The 16,156-nt window shown below is 41.3% G+C and overlaps 1 protein-coding gene across 2 annotated transcripts in view; it reads right to left on the bottom strand.

Moving 5' to 3' along the window:
* LOC112224668 (tetraspanin-15) overlaps nt 1-12,568 on the bottom strand; it is a 35,566-nt gene extending 22,998 nt beyond the window's left edge. The window contains exons 1-3 of one of the 2 annotated variants that reach the window (XM_024388360.2): nt 12,387-12,566; nt 4,397-4,582; nt 2,636-2,710 (exon numbers count right to left, since the gene is read on the bottom strand). In XM_024388360.2, the coding sequence (XP_024244128.1) occupies nt 2,636-2,710; nt 4,397-4,582; nt 12,387-12,470 (345 nt within the window). In that variant the 5' untranslated portion in view covers nt 12,471-12,566. Of the gene's footprint in view, nt 1-2,635; nt 2,711-4,396; nt 4,583-12,386 lie in introns of both variants that reach the window. The other variant, XM_024388361.2, reaches the window with a different exon arrangement.
* Between the last annotated feature and the right edge of the window lie 3,588 nt (nt 12,569-16,156).

Raw genomic sequence — 16,156 nt, 5'->3', positions numbered from 1 at the left:
GAGATATTAGTGTGTAGGCAGCATTATAACAATTGAATAATTCAAACAAAAAAAATGGGGAACTCTTTACTGACAGACACTCTTCCTTTATTCCTCCTCTCAATGAAAATTATCCTGACTTATGCATTTGACCATTGGAGGATTAGTTACTGTTGAGATTTGAAAATGGCAATTCTCTCGACAGATTAGACTAGTCATTGCTGTTTAAACGTTTACCTTAAATATTTATGAAATAGTGAAATGATGTGCTATTATTTTTTTCTATTTGTTCTAGAACTGTCTCCCTTCTTTTTCATCTTCTCCCAAAAAGACTACTAGGTTTTCTACATCTAATCTTCAATACAGATCAAATGGAAGTGTGCTTATCACGCTGATCTTGTTCTTGTCATTGACACATCAGGAAAGGGTCATAATACAATAAAAAATATGAACTCGTTGATTTTGTATTATTGATATCAGCATATCAAATTAAGGGTCTCACATTCTCAGAAGTTTGTGGCTTAACAATGTAAAGGCCAGAATTTCAAAACGCAATGGTAATTGGAATATCATAGACAATACATTTGAAAATGCCTACATGGAAACCACAAGTGGCAATCTGTTATTAAATTTGCGGTCAGTATCCATGCCTGATATCAACAACTGATTTTGTCCCACTACGTTGACATATTGTAATGTACACGTTTCAAACTTGTTGGCTCTCCAATGTAAAGCGGCAATCAGCAGTAGAAACGACAACAAAGCGTCTCCCAGCCACCGTTTCCGTAAAAAGCTGAAGGATGGGGCTGGAGAAATGTAATAACACTCAAAGTCATAGACAGAGCCATGCAAGGATCCATGATATGAACATTATAGTTTTCACCATCTTGAGGCTATATAGTGTTTGTTTACATTCACTTTGTTTACAAACACTGGAGTAAAACAAGCTTATATTTTGGACTCTCATGAGGCATTTATAAGTTGTATTCTTCAAGAAGAAATGTGTACATATCATTAATGTGTATGTCCAAAAATGGATGTAGCAGCTGGTGATTGCCCCTTTAAAATCAGAACTTTGCACAAGCCCAGGTAAATGTTTCCAATAAGAGACAGCATGTATATAAACTCAGCAAAAAAAGAAACGTCCCTTTTTTAGGACCCCGTTTTTCAAAGATAATTTGTAAAAATTCAAATAGCGTCACAGATCTTCATTGTAAAAGGGTTGAAACACTGTTTCCCATGCCTGTTCAATGAACCATAAACAATTAATGAACATGAACCTGTTGAATGGTCGTAAAGACACTAACAGCTTACAGACGGTGAGCAACTTAGGTCACAGTTATGAAAACTTAGGACACTAAAGAGGCCTTTCTAATGACTCTGAAAAACACCAAAAGAAAGATGCCCAGGGTCCCTGCACATCTGTGTGAACGTGTCTTAGGCATGCTGCAAGGAGGCATGAGGACTGCAGATGTGGCCAGGGCAATAAACTGCAGTGTCGGTACTGTGAGACGCCTAAGACAGCGCTACAGGGAGACAGGACGGACAGCTGATTGTCCTCGCGTCACAACACCTGCACAGGATCGGTACATCCAAACATCACATCTGCGGGACAGGTACAGGATGGCAACAACAACTGCCCGAGTTACACCAGGAGTGCACAATCCCTCCATCAGTGCTCAGACTGTCTGCAATAGGCTGAGAGAAGCTGGACTGAAGGCTTGCAGGTCTGTTGTAAGGCAGGTCCTCACCAGACATCACCGGCAACGTCGCCTATAGGCACAAACCCACCGTCGCTGGACCAGACACGACTGGCAAAAAGTGCTCTGCCCTGACGAGTCGCGGTTGTGTCTCACCAGGGGTGATGGTCGGATTCGCGTTTATCGTCGAAGGAATGTACTTGTACTCTGGAGCGGGATCGATTTGGAGGTGGAGGGTTCGTCATGGTCTGGGGCGGTGTGTCACAGTATCATCGGACTGAGCTTGTTGTCATTGCAGGCAATCTCAACGCTATGCGTTACAGGGAAGACCTCCTCCTCCCTCGTGTTGTACCCTTCCTGCAGGCTCATCCTGACATGACCCTCCAGCATGACAATGCCACCAGCCATACTGCTTGTTCTGTGCATGATTCCCTGCAAGACAAGAATGTCAGTGTTCTGCCATGGCCAGCGAAAAGTCAGGATCTCAATCCCATTGAGCACGTCTGGGACCTGTTGGATCAGAGGGTGAGGACTTGGGCCATTCCACCCAGAAATGTCAGGGAACTTGCAAGTGCCTTGGTGGAAGAGTGGGGTAACATCGCACAGCAAGAACTGGCAAATCTGGTGCAGTCCATGAGGAGGAGATGCACTGCAGTACTTAATGCAGCTGGTGGCCACAACAGATACTGACTTTTACTTTTGATTTTGATCCCTCCCCTTTGTTCAGGGACACATTTATCAATTTCTGTTAGTCACATGTCTGTGGAACTTCTTCAGTTTATGTCACAGTTGTTGAATCTTGTTATGTTCATACAAATATTTACACATGTTTAAGTTGGCTGAAAATAAACGCAGTTGACATTGAGAGGACATTTCTTTTTTTGCTGAGTTTAGAGATTAAACTCGTAATCATAGATTTTCTCTCAATAACGTGATATAATTGGGATTTACAGTACCTGATGCCTGAAAACCAGAGCCAGGATGCCACCGAGGAGCTCCAGAATAAGACAGACTGTCAAGGTGTAGAGAAACTAAAAAAAAAACACATTTAAAAAGGTTAATCCACAGAACAGTCACGTTTAAATGGTTTAATGGACATTTGGTTAGAGTCCTTTTGATCTGACACAGCACCAGCTGTGCCATCAGAGACTCTGGGTTCGCGCCCAGGCTCTGTCGTAACCCGCCGCGACCTGGAGGTCCATGGGGCGACGCACAATTGGCCTAGCGTCGTCCGGGTTAGGGAGGGCTTGGTCGGTAGGGATGTCCTTGTCTCATCGCGCACCAGCAACTCCTGTGGTGGGCCGGGAGCAGTGCGCGCTAACCAAGGTTGCCAGGTGCACAGTGTTTCCTCCGACACATTGGTGCGGCTGGCTTCCGGGTTGGATGCGTGCTGTGTTAAGAAGCAGTGCGGCTAGGTTGGGTTGTGTATCGGAGGACGCATGACTTTCAACATTCGTCTCTCCCGAGCCCGTACGGGAGTTGTAGCGATGAGACAAGATAGTAGCTACTAAACAATTGGATACCACGAAATTGGGGAGAAAAAAAAATGAATTTTTTAAATAAAGAATAAAGGTTGTCTTGCTAAGATACTATAGTGTATATTTGGCCTTGTGTTTTAGGTTATTATCCTGCTTTAAAGTGAATGTGTCCCAGTGTCTGTTGGAAAGCAGACAACCAGGTTTTGCCTGTGCTTAGCTCTATTACATTTATTTTTATCAACAACAACAAAAATCTCCCTAGCCGATGACAAGCATACCCATAACATGATGCAGCCACCACCATGCTTGAAAATATGAAGGGTGGTACTCAGTAATGTGTTGTGTTGGATTTGCCCCAAAACATAATGCGTTGTATTCAGATCATAAAGTTCATTTCTTTGCCACCATTTTTACAGTTTTACTTAGTGCCTTATTGCAAACAGGATGCATGTTTTGGAATATTTTTTATTCTGTACAGGCTTCCTTCCTTTCACTCTGTAATTTAGGTTAGTATTGTGGAGTAACTACAATGTTGTTCATCCATCCTCAGTTGTCTTATCACAGCCATTAAACCCTGTAACTGTTTAAAGTCACCATTGGCCTCATGGTGAAATCCCTAAAAGGTTTCCTTCCTCTTCAGCAACTGAGTTAGAAGGACACCTTTATCTTTGTAGTGACTGGGTGTATTGATATACAATCCAAAGTGTAATTAATAACTTCACCATGCTCAAAGAGATATTCAATGTCTGCTTTAAAAAAAAAAATGTAACCCATCTACCAATAGGTACCATTCTTTGTGAGGCATTGGAAAACCTTACTGGTCTTGGTTATTGAATCTGCTTGCAATTCAAGGCTCAACTGAGGGACCTTACAGAAAATTGTATGTGTGGGGTACAGAGATGAGGTAGTCATTGAAAAATCATGTTAAACACCATTATTGCACACCTAGTGAGTTCATATAATTTATTATGAGACTTAGTAAGCACATTTTGACTTATTTAGGCTTGCCATAACAAAGGGGTTGAATACATTTAAAAACATAATTCCACTTTGACATGATGGGGTATTAACACATTTTAAATTCAGGCTGTAACAAACCAAATGTGTAAAAAGTCAAGGGGGTGTGAATACTTTGAAGGAACTGTATGTATTTGAACCAGGTCTGATGTGTAGTGAACCTGATATACCTCAAGCTTTATATCCCAGTCCTGCATGCAATTGTGTGAGTCTACTACTCACCACTTTGAGGAGCAGCAGGTTGTCCCTGAGGGAGGCTAACACACCGATGAAGGAGACAATGAACATCACCACCCCCAGGACGATGAGGATGATGGCGGGGGCCAGGAACACCCCCTGCAGGGTTTTGTAACGCTGTCGCTCCACCTCCGCATAGATACCGATGGCTAGGACGAACCCCCCAACCAGCTACCGGAAATAGAAACATGGAGATCAGAGAATTTAGTATAGGGGACAAGAGTGGTTACCTGTACTGAAAGGTTACTTATAAAATGGGTTGATCCACCCCACCGGTATCCATGTTGCATGCCCTTTTTGAATAGTGTAACTTAGTATTATTTCACCTAATTTCAAACATTCTGTCATAAAGAGCACATATTCAACTTAATAAAAAACAGATTTTTTTATTAAGTTTAGACCGCAGCGCCACTATGGATGCCAATTTGAATTATTTTGGAATGACAATGACATGAATATATTCAGCATGACATTCATGTGAGTATTATAATATAAATACACAACCCAAAAGTAACATGAAATGCAATCATAACTTGACAGCAACATAGACTACTTTTGTCTGTGCTTGCTAGCAGTAGCCTGTAGCAGCCAGAAGCCCTGGGCGGAGCATTGCACCCTGGGAAGTGAAATGCACTCTGGGAATCGTAGTATACGTTTCGTAGGCACTAACTCCGCTATGGTTCGCTGGACATGGGTAAATGTATTTATTTAACTATTTTACACATTTTGTTTAATGAGATTAAAAAAAGCCACAAAGGCGTCAAAATAAATACAGTGGGGAGAACAAGTATTTGACACACTGCTGATTTTTGCAGGTTTTCCTACTTACAAAGCATGTGGAGGTCTGTAATTTTTATCATAGGTAAACTTCAACTGTGAGAGACGGAATCTAAAACAAAAATCCAGAAAATCACATTGTTTGATTTTTAAGTAATTCATTTGCATTTTATTGCATGACAAAAGTATTTGATACATCAGAAAAGCAGAACTTAATATTTGGTACAGAAACCTGTTTGCAATTACAGAGATCATACGTTTCCTGTAGTTCTTGACCAGGTTTGCATACACTGCAGCAGGGAATTTGGCCCACTCCTTCATACAGACCTTCTCCAGATCCTTCTGGTTTCGGGGCTGTCGCTGGGCAATACGGACTTTCAGCTCCCTCCAAAGATTTTCTATTGGGTTCAGGTCTGGAGACTGGCTAGGCCACTCCAGGACCTTGAGATGCTTCTCACGGAGCCACTCCTTAGTTGCCCTGGCTGTGTGCTTCAGGTCGTTGTCATGCTGGAAGACCCAGCCACAGCCCATCTTCAATGCTCTTACTGAGGGAAGGAGGTTGTTGGCCAAGATCTCACGATACATGGCCCCATCCATCCTCCCCTCAATACGGTGCTTCCTGTCCCCTTTGCAGAAAAGCATCCCCAAAGAATGATGTTTCCACCTCCATGCTTCACGGTTGGGATGGTGTTCTTAGGGTTGTACTCATCCTTCTTCCTCCAAACACAGCGAGTGGAATTTAGAGAAAAAGCTCTATTTTTGTCTCATCAGACCACATGACCTTCTCCCATTCCTCCTCTGGATCATCCAGATGGTCATTGGCAAACTTCAGACTGGCCTGGACATGCGCTGGCTTGAGCAGGGGGATCTTGCGGCCACTGCAGGATTTTAATCCATGACAGCGTAGTGTGTTACTAATGGTTTTCTTTGAGACTCTGGTCCCAGCTCTCTTCAGGTCATTGACCAAGTCCTGCCGTGTAGTTCTGGGCTGATCCCTCACCTTCCTCATGATCATTGATGCCCCACGAGGTGAGATCTAGCCCCAGACCGAGGGTGATTGACCGTCATCTTGAACTTCTTCCATTTTCTATTAATTGCGCCAACAGTTGTTGCCTTCTCACCAAGCTGCTTGCCTATTGTCCTGTAGCCCATCTCAGCCTTGTGCAGGTCTACAATTTAAACCTGATGTCCTTACACAGCTCTCTGGTCTTGGCCATTGTGGAGAGGTTGGAGTCTGTTTGATTGAGTGTGTGGACAGGTGTCTTTTATACAGGTAACGAGTTCAAACAGGTGCAGTTAATACAGGTAATGAGTGGAAAACAGGAGGGATTCTTAAAGAAAAACTAACAGGTCTGTGAGAGCCAGAATTCTTACTGGTTGGTAGGTGATCAAATACTTATGTCACGCAATAAAATGCTAATTAATTACTTAAAAAATCATACAATGTGATTTCCTGGATTTTTGTTTTAGATTCCGTCTCTCACAGTTGAAGTGTACATATGATAAAAATTACAGACCTCTACATGCTTTGTAAGTAGGGAAACCTGCAAAATCGGCAGTGTATCAAATACTTGTTCTCCCCACTGTATGTATGCATGTATGTATGTATGTTCTATAATTATCATGTATGTATGTATGTATGTTCACATTATCAACACAATGTAAAAAAAATATATATTCTGTCAATTTAGCTAATACACTTCCTTTTTTTTGTTGCCATGGTATCGTCTCAGTATCGAGAATTGTGATACTAAATCTGGTATCGAAGTAAAAAATAATCTGGTATCGAAGTAAAAAAATCTGGTATTGTGACAACACTACCAAGTGGTGATGCAGCCAGTCAAGAAGCTCTCGATGGTGCAGCTGTAGAACTTTGAGGACATGAGCGTCCATGCCAAATCTTTTCAGCCTGCTGAAGGGGAAGAGGCATTGTTGTGCCCTCTTCCAAGACTGTGTTGATGGGTTTGGACAATGATAGGTCCTTAGTGAAGTGGACACCGGGGGACTTGAAGCTCTCGACCCGCTCCACTACAGCCTCTGTGATGTGAATGGGGGTGTGCTCGGCTACTTTGTCTTGCTGACAATGAGGGAGAGGTTGTTGTCCTGGCACCACATAGTTGCAGAGGGAAGTGTTTGGTCTCAGTGTCCTTAGCTTAGTGTTGAGCTTGGAGGGCACTATGGTGTTTAATGCTGAGCTGTAGTCAATAAACAGCATTTTCATGTAGGTGTTCCTTCTGTCCAGGTGGGAAAGGGCTGTGTGGAGTGCAATAGAGATTGCATTATCTGTGCACCTGTTGGGGCGGTATGCGAATTGGAGTGGATCCAGGGTGTCTGGGATGGTGGTGTTTATGTGGGCCATGACCAGCCTTCCAAAACATTTCATGGCTACAGATGTCGCATTGGAGATTCTGGCCTACTTTACCCATATTTTATTTTATTTTTGCAGAAAAAAAAAGTGTGTAGTTCCAGTAGTTAGCTACATGGCGAGAATATAACTAAGTTTATTGGCTGTCCATTGCCATTTCAATTATCTGATTAGTTTGCTAAGCAATACATCTGATCTTTTACTGAAAGTGTCAAAATAATTCCAGCAAGGAGAAGGGCTCACTCTTTAAAAGTAATGAAAGTTAATAGGAAACAATCTATTTAAAATCACTTATTCACAGCACGTTAATGCAACCACAGAAACACATTGGTTTAACAGTAAGTGAAAGATCAAATTTTCTTCCAGCTTCACTGTTGGTTGGAAAGCAACTGCGAGGTAGCGATAGTATTCATTTTCCATTGGGAATAGTAACTCCTGCAGCACTAATGAACCAGTATGTAATCCTGACGTAGTGTTACAAAGGTGACGTTCTCCGGTGTTCATTAGATCTTATACCTGTGACAACTAATCAGTGTCTCTGGGTCTATGAATGTCTGTTTCCCCAGGTGGCAGGTGGGCCACAGGCAGCTGATTGGACAGCTTTCCCCACTTCAGGGCCAATTAGATTTTCTCTTCAAACATCAATGCAGCAATTCTGGCTTTGTTAGTAATTCAAAGAAACTGGCTGTGCACATAATGCCAGAGGTTTTAATTGCAAGTAGAACACAGCTCTGCTGTTGTGATTGTGACTGTTCTGATGCTACAGGTGGTCGGTAATTGAAAGAGACACACCAAACAGCTATGAGGCGGCACTGCGTTCTGAACTGACATTGATACCACAATGTAGGCCTACACAGGAAAGTACAAGGCTTTTCGATCCCTTGATACCAGTCCAAATGGAGGGCGCTATATGTGGTTGCTAGGTAAAACTCCTCATCTACATGCAAACACCCAAGGGAGGAACAGAGTTTGGCAGTAAACAGACCATAGGCCTATAAAGTACTGTATAATACAGTCACTATACAATCCATACAAAACACGATGGCTGTCACTCACAGTGCCTTTCCCTTACAGTTTTGAAACTGCAGTAAAAGTGCAGTAACTGCAGTCGAGTGTGGTATTTTGGACGCAGTAATTTCTGAATAACTGCAGTGTGAAGCAGTTGAACTGCAGTTATACTGCACTGTAACTGCAGTTACACTGAAAAAAAGTACTGCAGTAAAAAAAAGTTATTTTGGATGCAGTATTTGTATACTGCACTCTGACTGGAATTTTCTGTAAGGGTTTGTATTTGTTTCTGTGCTCACAACACATTAAAATGCTGTCCTAATGTCAAACAGACCATGTGGAATTGTGCACCAAAGGGTAAGGCAGCTTGTCTGTCTGCTGGTCTAGACAGGAATATCAGCAGGGACAAGGGACCATGACATCAAGTTGTTGTGAGTTGTAGAAGTTGTAAATTAGCGGAATCTAAAAGGCAGTACTCAAAGACAGTGCTTGTACGCATGAGTGTTCATCCAGGACAAAAAGTTAAATCTACCCTGCCCTGTCCTCTCACTGTCCTCTTAACAGAACCAATTTTAGTGGAACAAAATACCATCCTTGGTTCTATTCATGAACCTCTTGATAATAGCGACTTGCTTTTCAATGACTTATGTGACTTTATATGGCATGAAGGCAGGCTACTAAAAGCATCCAAGATGTAAGCATTGACGTCAGAGTCCGAACGTTTCAGTGACTGTGTGAGTGCATTAAGCATCACTACTAGATATATTTAACAGGACACTCAAGGCACATAAAATAACACAAATTATTCTAATTGCTGAGGAATATAAGAACCTATTGACTCGCATGTGCATCAGATAATCCCGTCAAATCCTTAAATGAAACACCTCCGTAAAAGACATTTAGCTTCTCTTCTTTGATATCTGAGTCGTAAAATAATACGTTTTGCTGCAAATACTAGATTTCTCTCCAAAGGTCAAACTGTAAAAAAATATATAATATGCATATCTAGTTGTTGAGCAAATACACACACTGTTGTTTAAAACAATACTGACAAATCCATAATCCAATACCTATCTGGTATTAGAGGGGCTAGCACGTTGACTAGCACGTTGGTATGGCGCTGTGGATTCTCAACTATCTCCAGGGGCACACATTCATCAGCATGATTTTGTGGTCTGACTCTCTACTTCCCCATTCTTCCCTATGGCAAAGTACTCAGTAACTGTATCAACAGTGAGCAAAAATAATACTAATAAAACTAATAAAGCATGGTTCTATAAAAAAAAATTGACATCAGCAGAACTACTACTATCCATGCACAAACTGTAGTTTTGACAAGTCGGTTAGGACAAGTCATTTTTCCAACAATTGTTTAGACAGATTATTTCACTTAGAATTCACTGTATCACAATTCCAGTGGGTCAGAAGTTTACATACACTAAGTTGACTGTGCCTTTAAACAGCTTGGAAAATTACAAAAAATTGTGTCATGGCTTTAGAAGCTTCTGATAGGCTAATTGACATCATTTGAGTCAATTGGAGGTGTACCTGTGGATGTATTTCAAGGCCTACCTTCAAACTCAGTTCCTCTTTGCTTGACATCATGGGAAAATCAAAAGAAATCAGTCAAGACCTCAGAATAAACATTGTAGACCTCCACAAGTCTGGTTCATCCTTGGGAGCAATTTCCAAATGCCTGAAGGTACCACGTTCATCTGTACAAACAATAGTGCGTAAGTATAAACACCATGGGACCACGCAGCTGTCATACCGCTCAGGAAGGAGACACGTTCTGTCTCCTAGAGATGAACATACTTTGGTGTGAAAAGTGCAAATCAATCCCAGAACAAAAGCAAAGGACATTGTGAAGATGCTGGAGGAAACAGGTACTAAAGTATCTATATCCACAGTAAAACCAGTCCTATATCAGCATAACCTGAAAGGCCACTCAGCAAGGAAGAAGCCACTGCTCCAAAACCGCCATAAAACAGACAGACTATAGTTTGCAACTGCACATGGGGACAAAGATCATACGTTTTGGAGAAATGTCCTCTGGTCTGATGAAACAAAAATAGAACTGTTTGGCCATAATGACCATTGTTACATTTGGAGGAAAAATGAGAGACTTGCAAACTGGCGAACAACATCCCAACCGTGAAGCACGGGGGTGGCAGCATCATGTTGTGGGGTTGCTTTACTGCAGGAGAGACTGGTGTACTTCACAAAATAGATGGCATCATGAGGGAAAATGTTGGATATATTGAAGCAACATCTCAAGACATCAGTCAGGAAGTTAAAGATTGGTTGCAAATGGGTCTTCCAAATGGACAATGACCCCAAGCATACTTCCAAAGTTGTGGCAAAATGGCTTAAGGACAACAAAGTCAAGGTATTGGAGTGTCCATCACAAAGTCCTGACCTCAATCCATTGGAAAATGTGTGGACAGAACTGAAAACGGCGTGTGCAAATAAGGAGGCCAACAAACCTAACTCAATTACACCAGCTCTGTCAGGAGGAATGGGCCCAAATTCACCCAACTTATTGTGGGAAGCTTATGGTAGGCTACCTGAAACGTTTGACTCAAGTTAAACAATTTAAAGGCAATGCTACTAAATACTGAGTAATACTTGAGTATGTAAACTTCTGACCCACTTGGAATGTGATGAAAGAAATAAAAGCTGAAATAGTTCTCTACTATTATTCTGACATTTCACATTCTTAAAATGAAGTGGTGATCCAAACTGACCCAAGATAGTTTTTACTAGGATTAAATGTCAGGAATTGTGAAACTGATTTGGCTAAATCAATGTATTTGGCTAAGGTGTATGTAAACTTCAACTGTATTTGCTTTATTGAAACCAAATATGGACCATTTCACCCTGTACAGTCTTTGAATAACTGAAAACTCCTCTGAGCAATGATTTTCTTTACTATGCCAAGCATCAATTTAAGGATCACCAATAAATATTTATGTAAATTTGGATTCAGATCATCCATCAAGATCACAAAACATTGGTTCCATTGAACTGTTGAAGAAAATAACCATGAAAAGACATGTATTGCTTGTTTAACGAATATAAATGGCAACCTTCTGAGAGTATAGCGGGCATAATGCACTTTGTGCACTACCAATTTATTCACAAGCCATTGTAAATCTCATTCTACTGACAGATAAAATAGGATGGACTTTAAAGATATCCTATGGACTAACTCTTTTCATAATCCTCTATTTATCCAAACATGACATGGCATTTATTAGCACTTATACTGTCGGTCACATGACCTTCGACGGCACACACTAAAATGTGCATTCCACTAGACTCAGGAGTGAGGCACCAGCAAAAACAAACAGTAGCAAATTAATAGTACATTTTAGCATATAGTATTGTGTATTGGCAAATAGCAAATGCCATTCCATGAGACCATCTATAGGCCTACATTTTTTGTTTGTTATGGTAGCGAAACCTATGTGATATTCCTTCAAATGAATCGTGTGTATCACGACAACAGTAGCCAGTGTGCAAAATGTCACTTCCAGAGGGTGTGGTTACGATACGACGTTCAGATGCCTATCAAACCACTAGCCCCAAAATTAACCGTGTGTAGACTACAATATCGGACACCTGTCGATCCAAACTAACTTTTAAGTTATTGACAATCCTAATAGGCAATTGGATAATATTTTGTGTTTCAAACACCAGCAAGGGCGAATATTAATGTGTTTTTTTTGCGGAATGCGCGAGTCCGTTTATACGCCCTCTGTTATTTGCATCGAGTCTGCCTGTATTTGGCGACACGAGGGATATTAAGCATAGACTACTCACCCAGAAGATAGTGGAATATACAATGAGGGCGAACTTTAGGAAGACGTAGGAGAACTTCTCACAATATCTGACATCATTGGACATGTTTGATCCCTCTTTCGATTCCGAAAGATGAACTTCCTGTTTCTCGTCCCACACACCTGGAACTCTGTTAAAGCACCACCTGCCAGCAGTAAATATTTTTTGACTGATAGTCAGACGCCCCAATTAGGACACTGCGAGGAATGAATGGGAGCACTTCTGCCACTGTGGCTTCTGTTTCAGTAGGGTCATTTAGTCGGTTTAATTCACAAGTTTCCATTTTTGCGTTTCCCTGAAAGTGCCTGTATTCCAGTTGTTATAAGGCAACATATGACGTTTTATGTTGCACTGTTGGTATAAATTCAAATATGTAGCCCAATGTTTCTACATTACAGACCAAACATATTTACTCATAATGAACCTTTTAGTATTTTTTTTATATACACAATGTAGGCTACATCCATATAACGCCTGGTTTTAATATAGGCCTATACCAATACTATTGTTGCTTCCCCTGAGTTATAGTTCATATAAGGAAATCAGTCATCTGAAATGATATCTATAGATTTCACATGACTGGGAATACAGATAAGCATCTGTTTAAAAAAAGGTAGGGGTGTGGATCAGAAATCCAGTGAGTATCTGGTTCGACCACCATTTGCCTCATGCTGCACAACACATCCCCATCGCAGAGTTGATCAGGCTGGTGATTGTGGCCTGTAGAATGTTGTCCTACTCCTCTTCAATGGCTGTGCAAAGTTGGCGGGGACATTTTCAGCTTCCAGGAATTGTATACAGATTCTTGCAAAAGGATCATGCTGAAACATGAGGTGATGGAGGTGGATGAATGGCACGACAATGGGCCTCAGGATCTGGTTACGGTATCTCTGTGCATTCAAATTGCCATCGATAAAATGCAATTGTGTTTATTGTCCGTAGCTTATGCCTGCCCATACCATAACCCCACCGCCACCATGGGGCACTCTGTTGACAATGTTGACATCAACAAACTGCTCGCCCACACGACGCCATCTGTCCGGTACAGGCCATCGAAGGTGAGCATTTTCCCACTAAAGTCAGTTACCACGCCGAACAGCAGTCAGGTCAAGACCCTGGTGAGGACGACGAGCACGCAGATGAGCCTCCCTGGAACGGTTTCTGACAGTTTGTGTAGTAATTCTTCAGTTGTGCAAACCCACAGTTTCATCAGTTGTCCGAGTGGCTGGTTTCAGAGATCCCACAGGTGAAGAAACCGGATGGGGAGATCCGGGGCTGGTGTGGTTACACGTGGTCTGCGGTAGTGAGGCCGGTTGAACGTACTGCCAAATTCTCTAAAATAACATTGGAGGTGGCTTATGGTAGGGAAATTAACATTACATTTTCAGGAAACAGCTCTGGTGAACATTCCTGCAGTCAGCACAGAATTTGAGAGAAATAAGCTTTTTGTGCGTATGGAACATTTCTGAGCTCTTATTTCAGCTCATGAAACATGGGACCAACACTTCACATGTTGTGTTTATATTTTTATATGTGGTTATTTGTATAATTGTCTATAGATGGGAAAGCGGACAATGTCACGAAAACGATGCACACGCTTCAATTGGGCAGAAGTCTGTAAATTGTGATTCTGGATGGCTAGATAGCTACCAACAATGACATGAAACTGCCATGTGGGGAATTTTAAGTAGCTAATTTCAGCTAGTTTCATCTTGTTCTTGATACCATGTCTTTTTTTTGGTGTTTTGACAGATTTCATGTCAATACTAATATAGCAAAAATTCACTAGCTAGATAACCAACTGTAACGATATATTTGCAAGACAACAAGTGCTCAATGTGCACATTTGTTTATGTTTTCAATAAACATTGGAGACTAAATATAGTTTACAGGTTGTCAACCATCTAAGCCAACCACATCTGTTTTGCCCCATAGTTGTGCACGTATCGGTTTTGTTGCTAAACAACCAACATGTAAATAGCGGGGTGCCTCGCGGGCATCCCTTTTGAAGGCCCTCGGATCAATTTCCTTATAGTAATAATCTAATTACCGCCTGGGGGTCCCCATTGATTTTGTTAGTCAGTCTCACTCAGATATCATATTAAAAACTGCAAACATTTCTCTCCACCCTATGGCAAATGTGTGGAATTGCAAAGAATTTGCTGTAAAGCAGCTGGTGGCTCAAATGCGGCACATTATGATGACTTCAGAATTATTTGTGGCCCCCATCCCAATCAAAGTTGCCTATGTCTGGTCTATAAGGTACTGTCAAATGCAAATGTAATAGGGTAGGCCTACTGCCAAATGCGATATGGTAGGCCTACTGTCAGATGTGATATGGTAGGCCTACTGTCAAATGTGATATGGTAGGCCTACTGTCAAATGTGATATGGTTGGCCTACTGTCAAATGTGATATGGTTGGCCTACTGTCAAATGTGATATGGTTGGCCTACTGTCAAATGTGATATGGTTGGCCTACTGTCAAATGTGATATGGTAGGCCTACTGTCAAATGTGATATGGTAGGCCTACTGTCAAATGTGGCAAAATTAGATCCTATTTTGAATTTAGACAAACCAAAACTTGAACTTCATGCAGAAAGGTCTTGCCCATTTTTCAATACCATGTCAACAGAGTTACTTTTCAGAGAAAATTGGGAATTTCACAATGTGGCGGAACAATATCTAAGGAATTTTTATCTATTTTAACCCAGGTATTCCGAAAGAAGTCTGCTGAACCACTAGACCATGTCAACAATTCTATCCTTCTGTTTTGCCTGGATGGGAGGATTCATCACAGATCTATTTTGATTCATTTTGGCTTGCAGGTGTTTGTCTCATGTATGGATGGTACCCAGACAGTGGATTAAATATTGTTGATTTTAGACAGTGAGTTGCAAGACACTATCATTAAACCTTTTCTAGCCACATACTGTATTGATTTTATGAGTTGTTTCAGTTCTGGCAAGCTACTTGAAATAGAATGGCACTTATCTGGTATGCTGAGCCTGAGGCATTGGGGAGTAGTTGGACTCTGTAGCCTCCTCTGCATTCAGATATCATGTTTGGCTTTTCAAAACAACCCGGACATAGCACTAATCCCCAGACGTGTATAATCTAATATCAATCAATATGACATACTATAGATAGATAGACAGTTATGTTACTACATGCATGATGACCCCGGTCTGCTCTGTGGCTACCTCCAGAATTAATTCCATTATTTTAATCAAATCTCATAAAGGAATAAAACTACCAAATTGAGGGCTAACCCAAAATATTCTAATGCTATGCTACACTAATGCAGTAAATCGCTAATGGCTTTAACCCATTTGATATGGAGAAGTTGATACCTGAAGAAATTGCCAAATGTCAGACTACATGGAATCAATAGTGCAATATTAACCCATGGGTTTAAGGATATTTGGCCACATGATGTCATTGTGGTTAAATCTCTTCACCCCTATCACTTAGAATGAATTGAGCCATTTGGCCGAAGGAGCCCATTGCAGACTAATGTCACTCCTATCTGTGTGCCTGTTTTGCTTCATTGTGTTCTGCATGTTCCTGGACCTCTTTTGAGTGAGGCTATATTTGTAGGCTATATGTTATTGACAGCACTTCTAAAATCAGATGCTATTGTTGAAAGTGTGCATCTGTGCTATCACAGCTGTTGTATTATACTGAAACGTCAAACCCTACACTTTGATTACATTGTAGGCTCGTGCGCACATTCCAAACCGCTTGCTCTCC

Source organism: Oncorhynchus tshawytscha, linkage group LG25 (assembly GCF_018296145.1).
Source record: "Oncorhynchus tshawytscha isolate Ot180627B linkage group LG25, Otsh_v2.0, whole genome shotgun sequence".
NCBI classification, from domain to species: Eukaryota; Metazoa; Chordata; class Actinopteri; order Salmoniformes; family Salmonidae; genus Oncorhynchus; species Oncorhynchus tshawytscha.
Note: the sequence above shows the minus strand (reverse complement) of the source record. Positions and strands in the feature narration are given on the sequence as shown.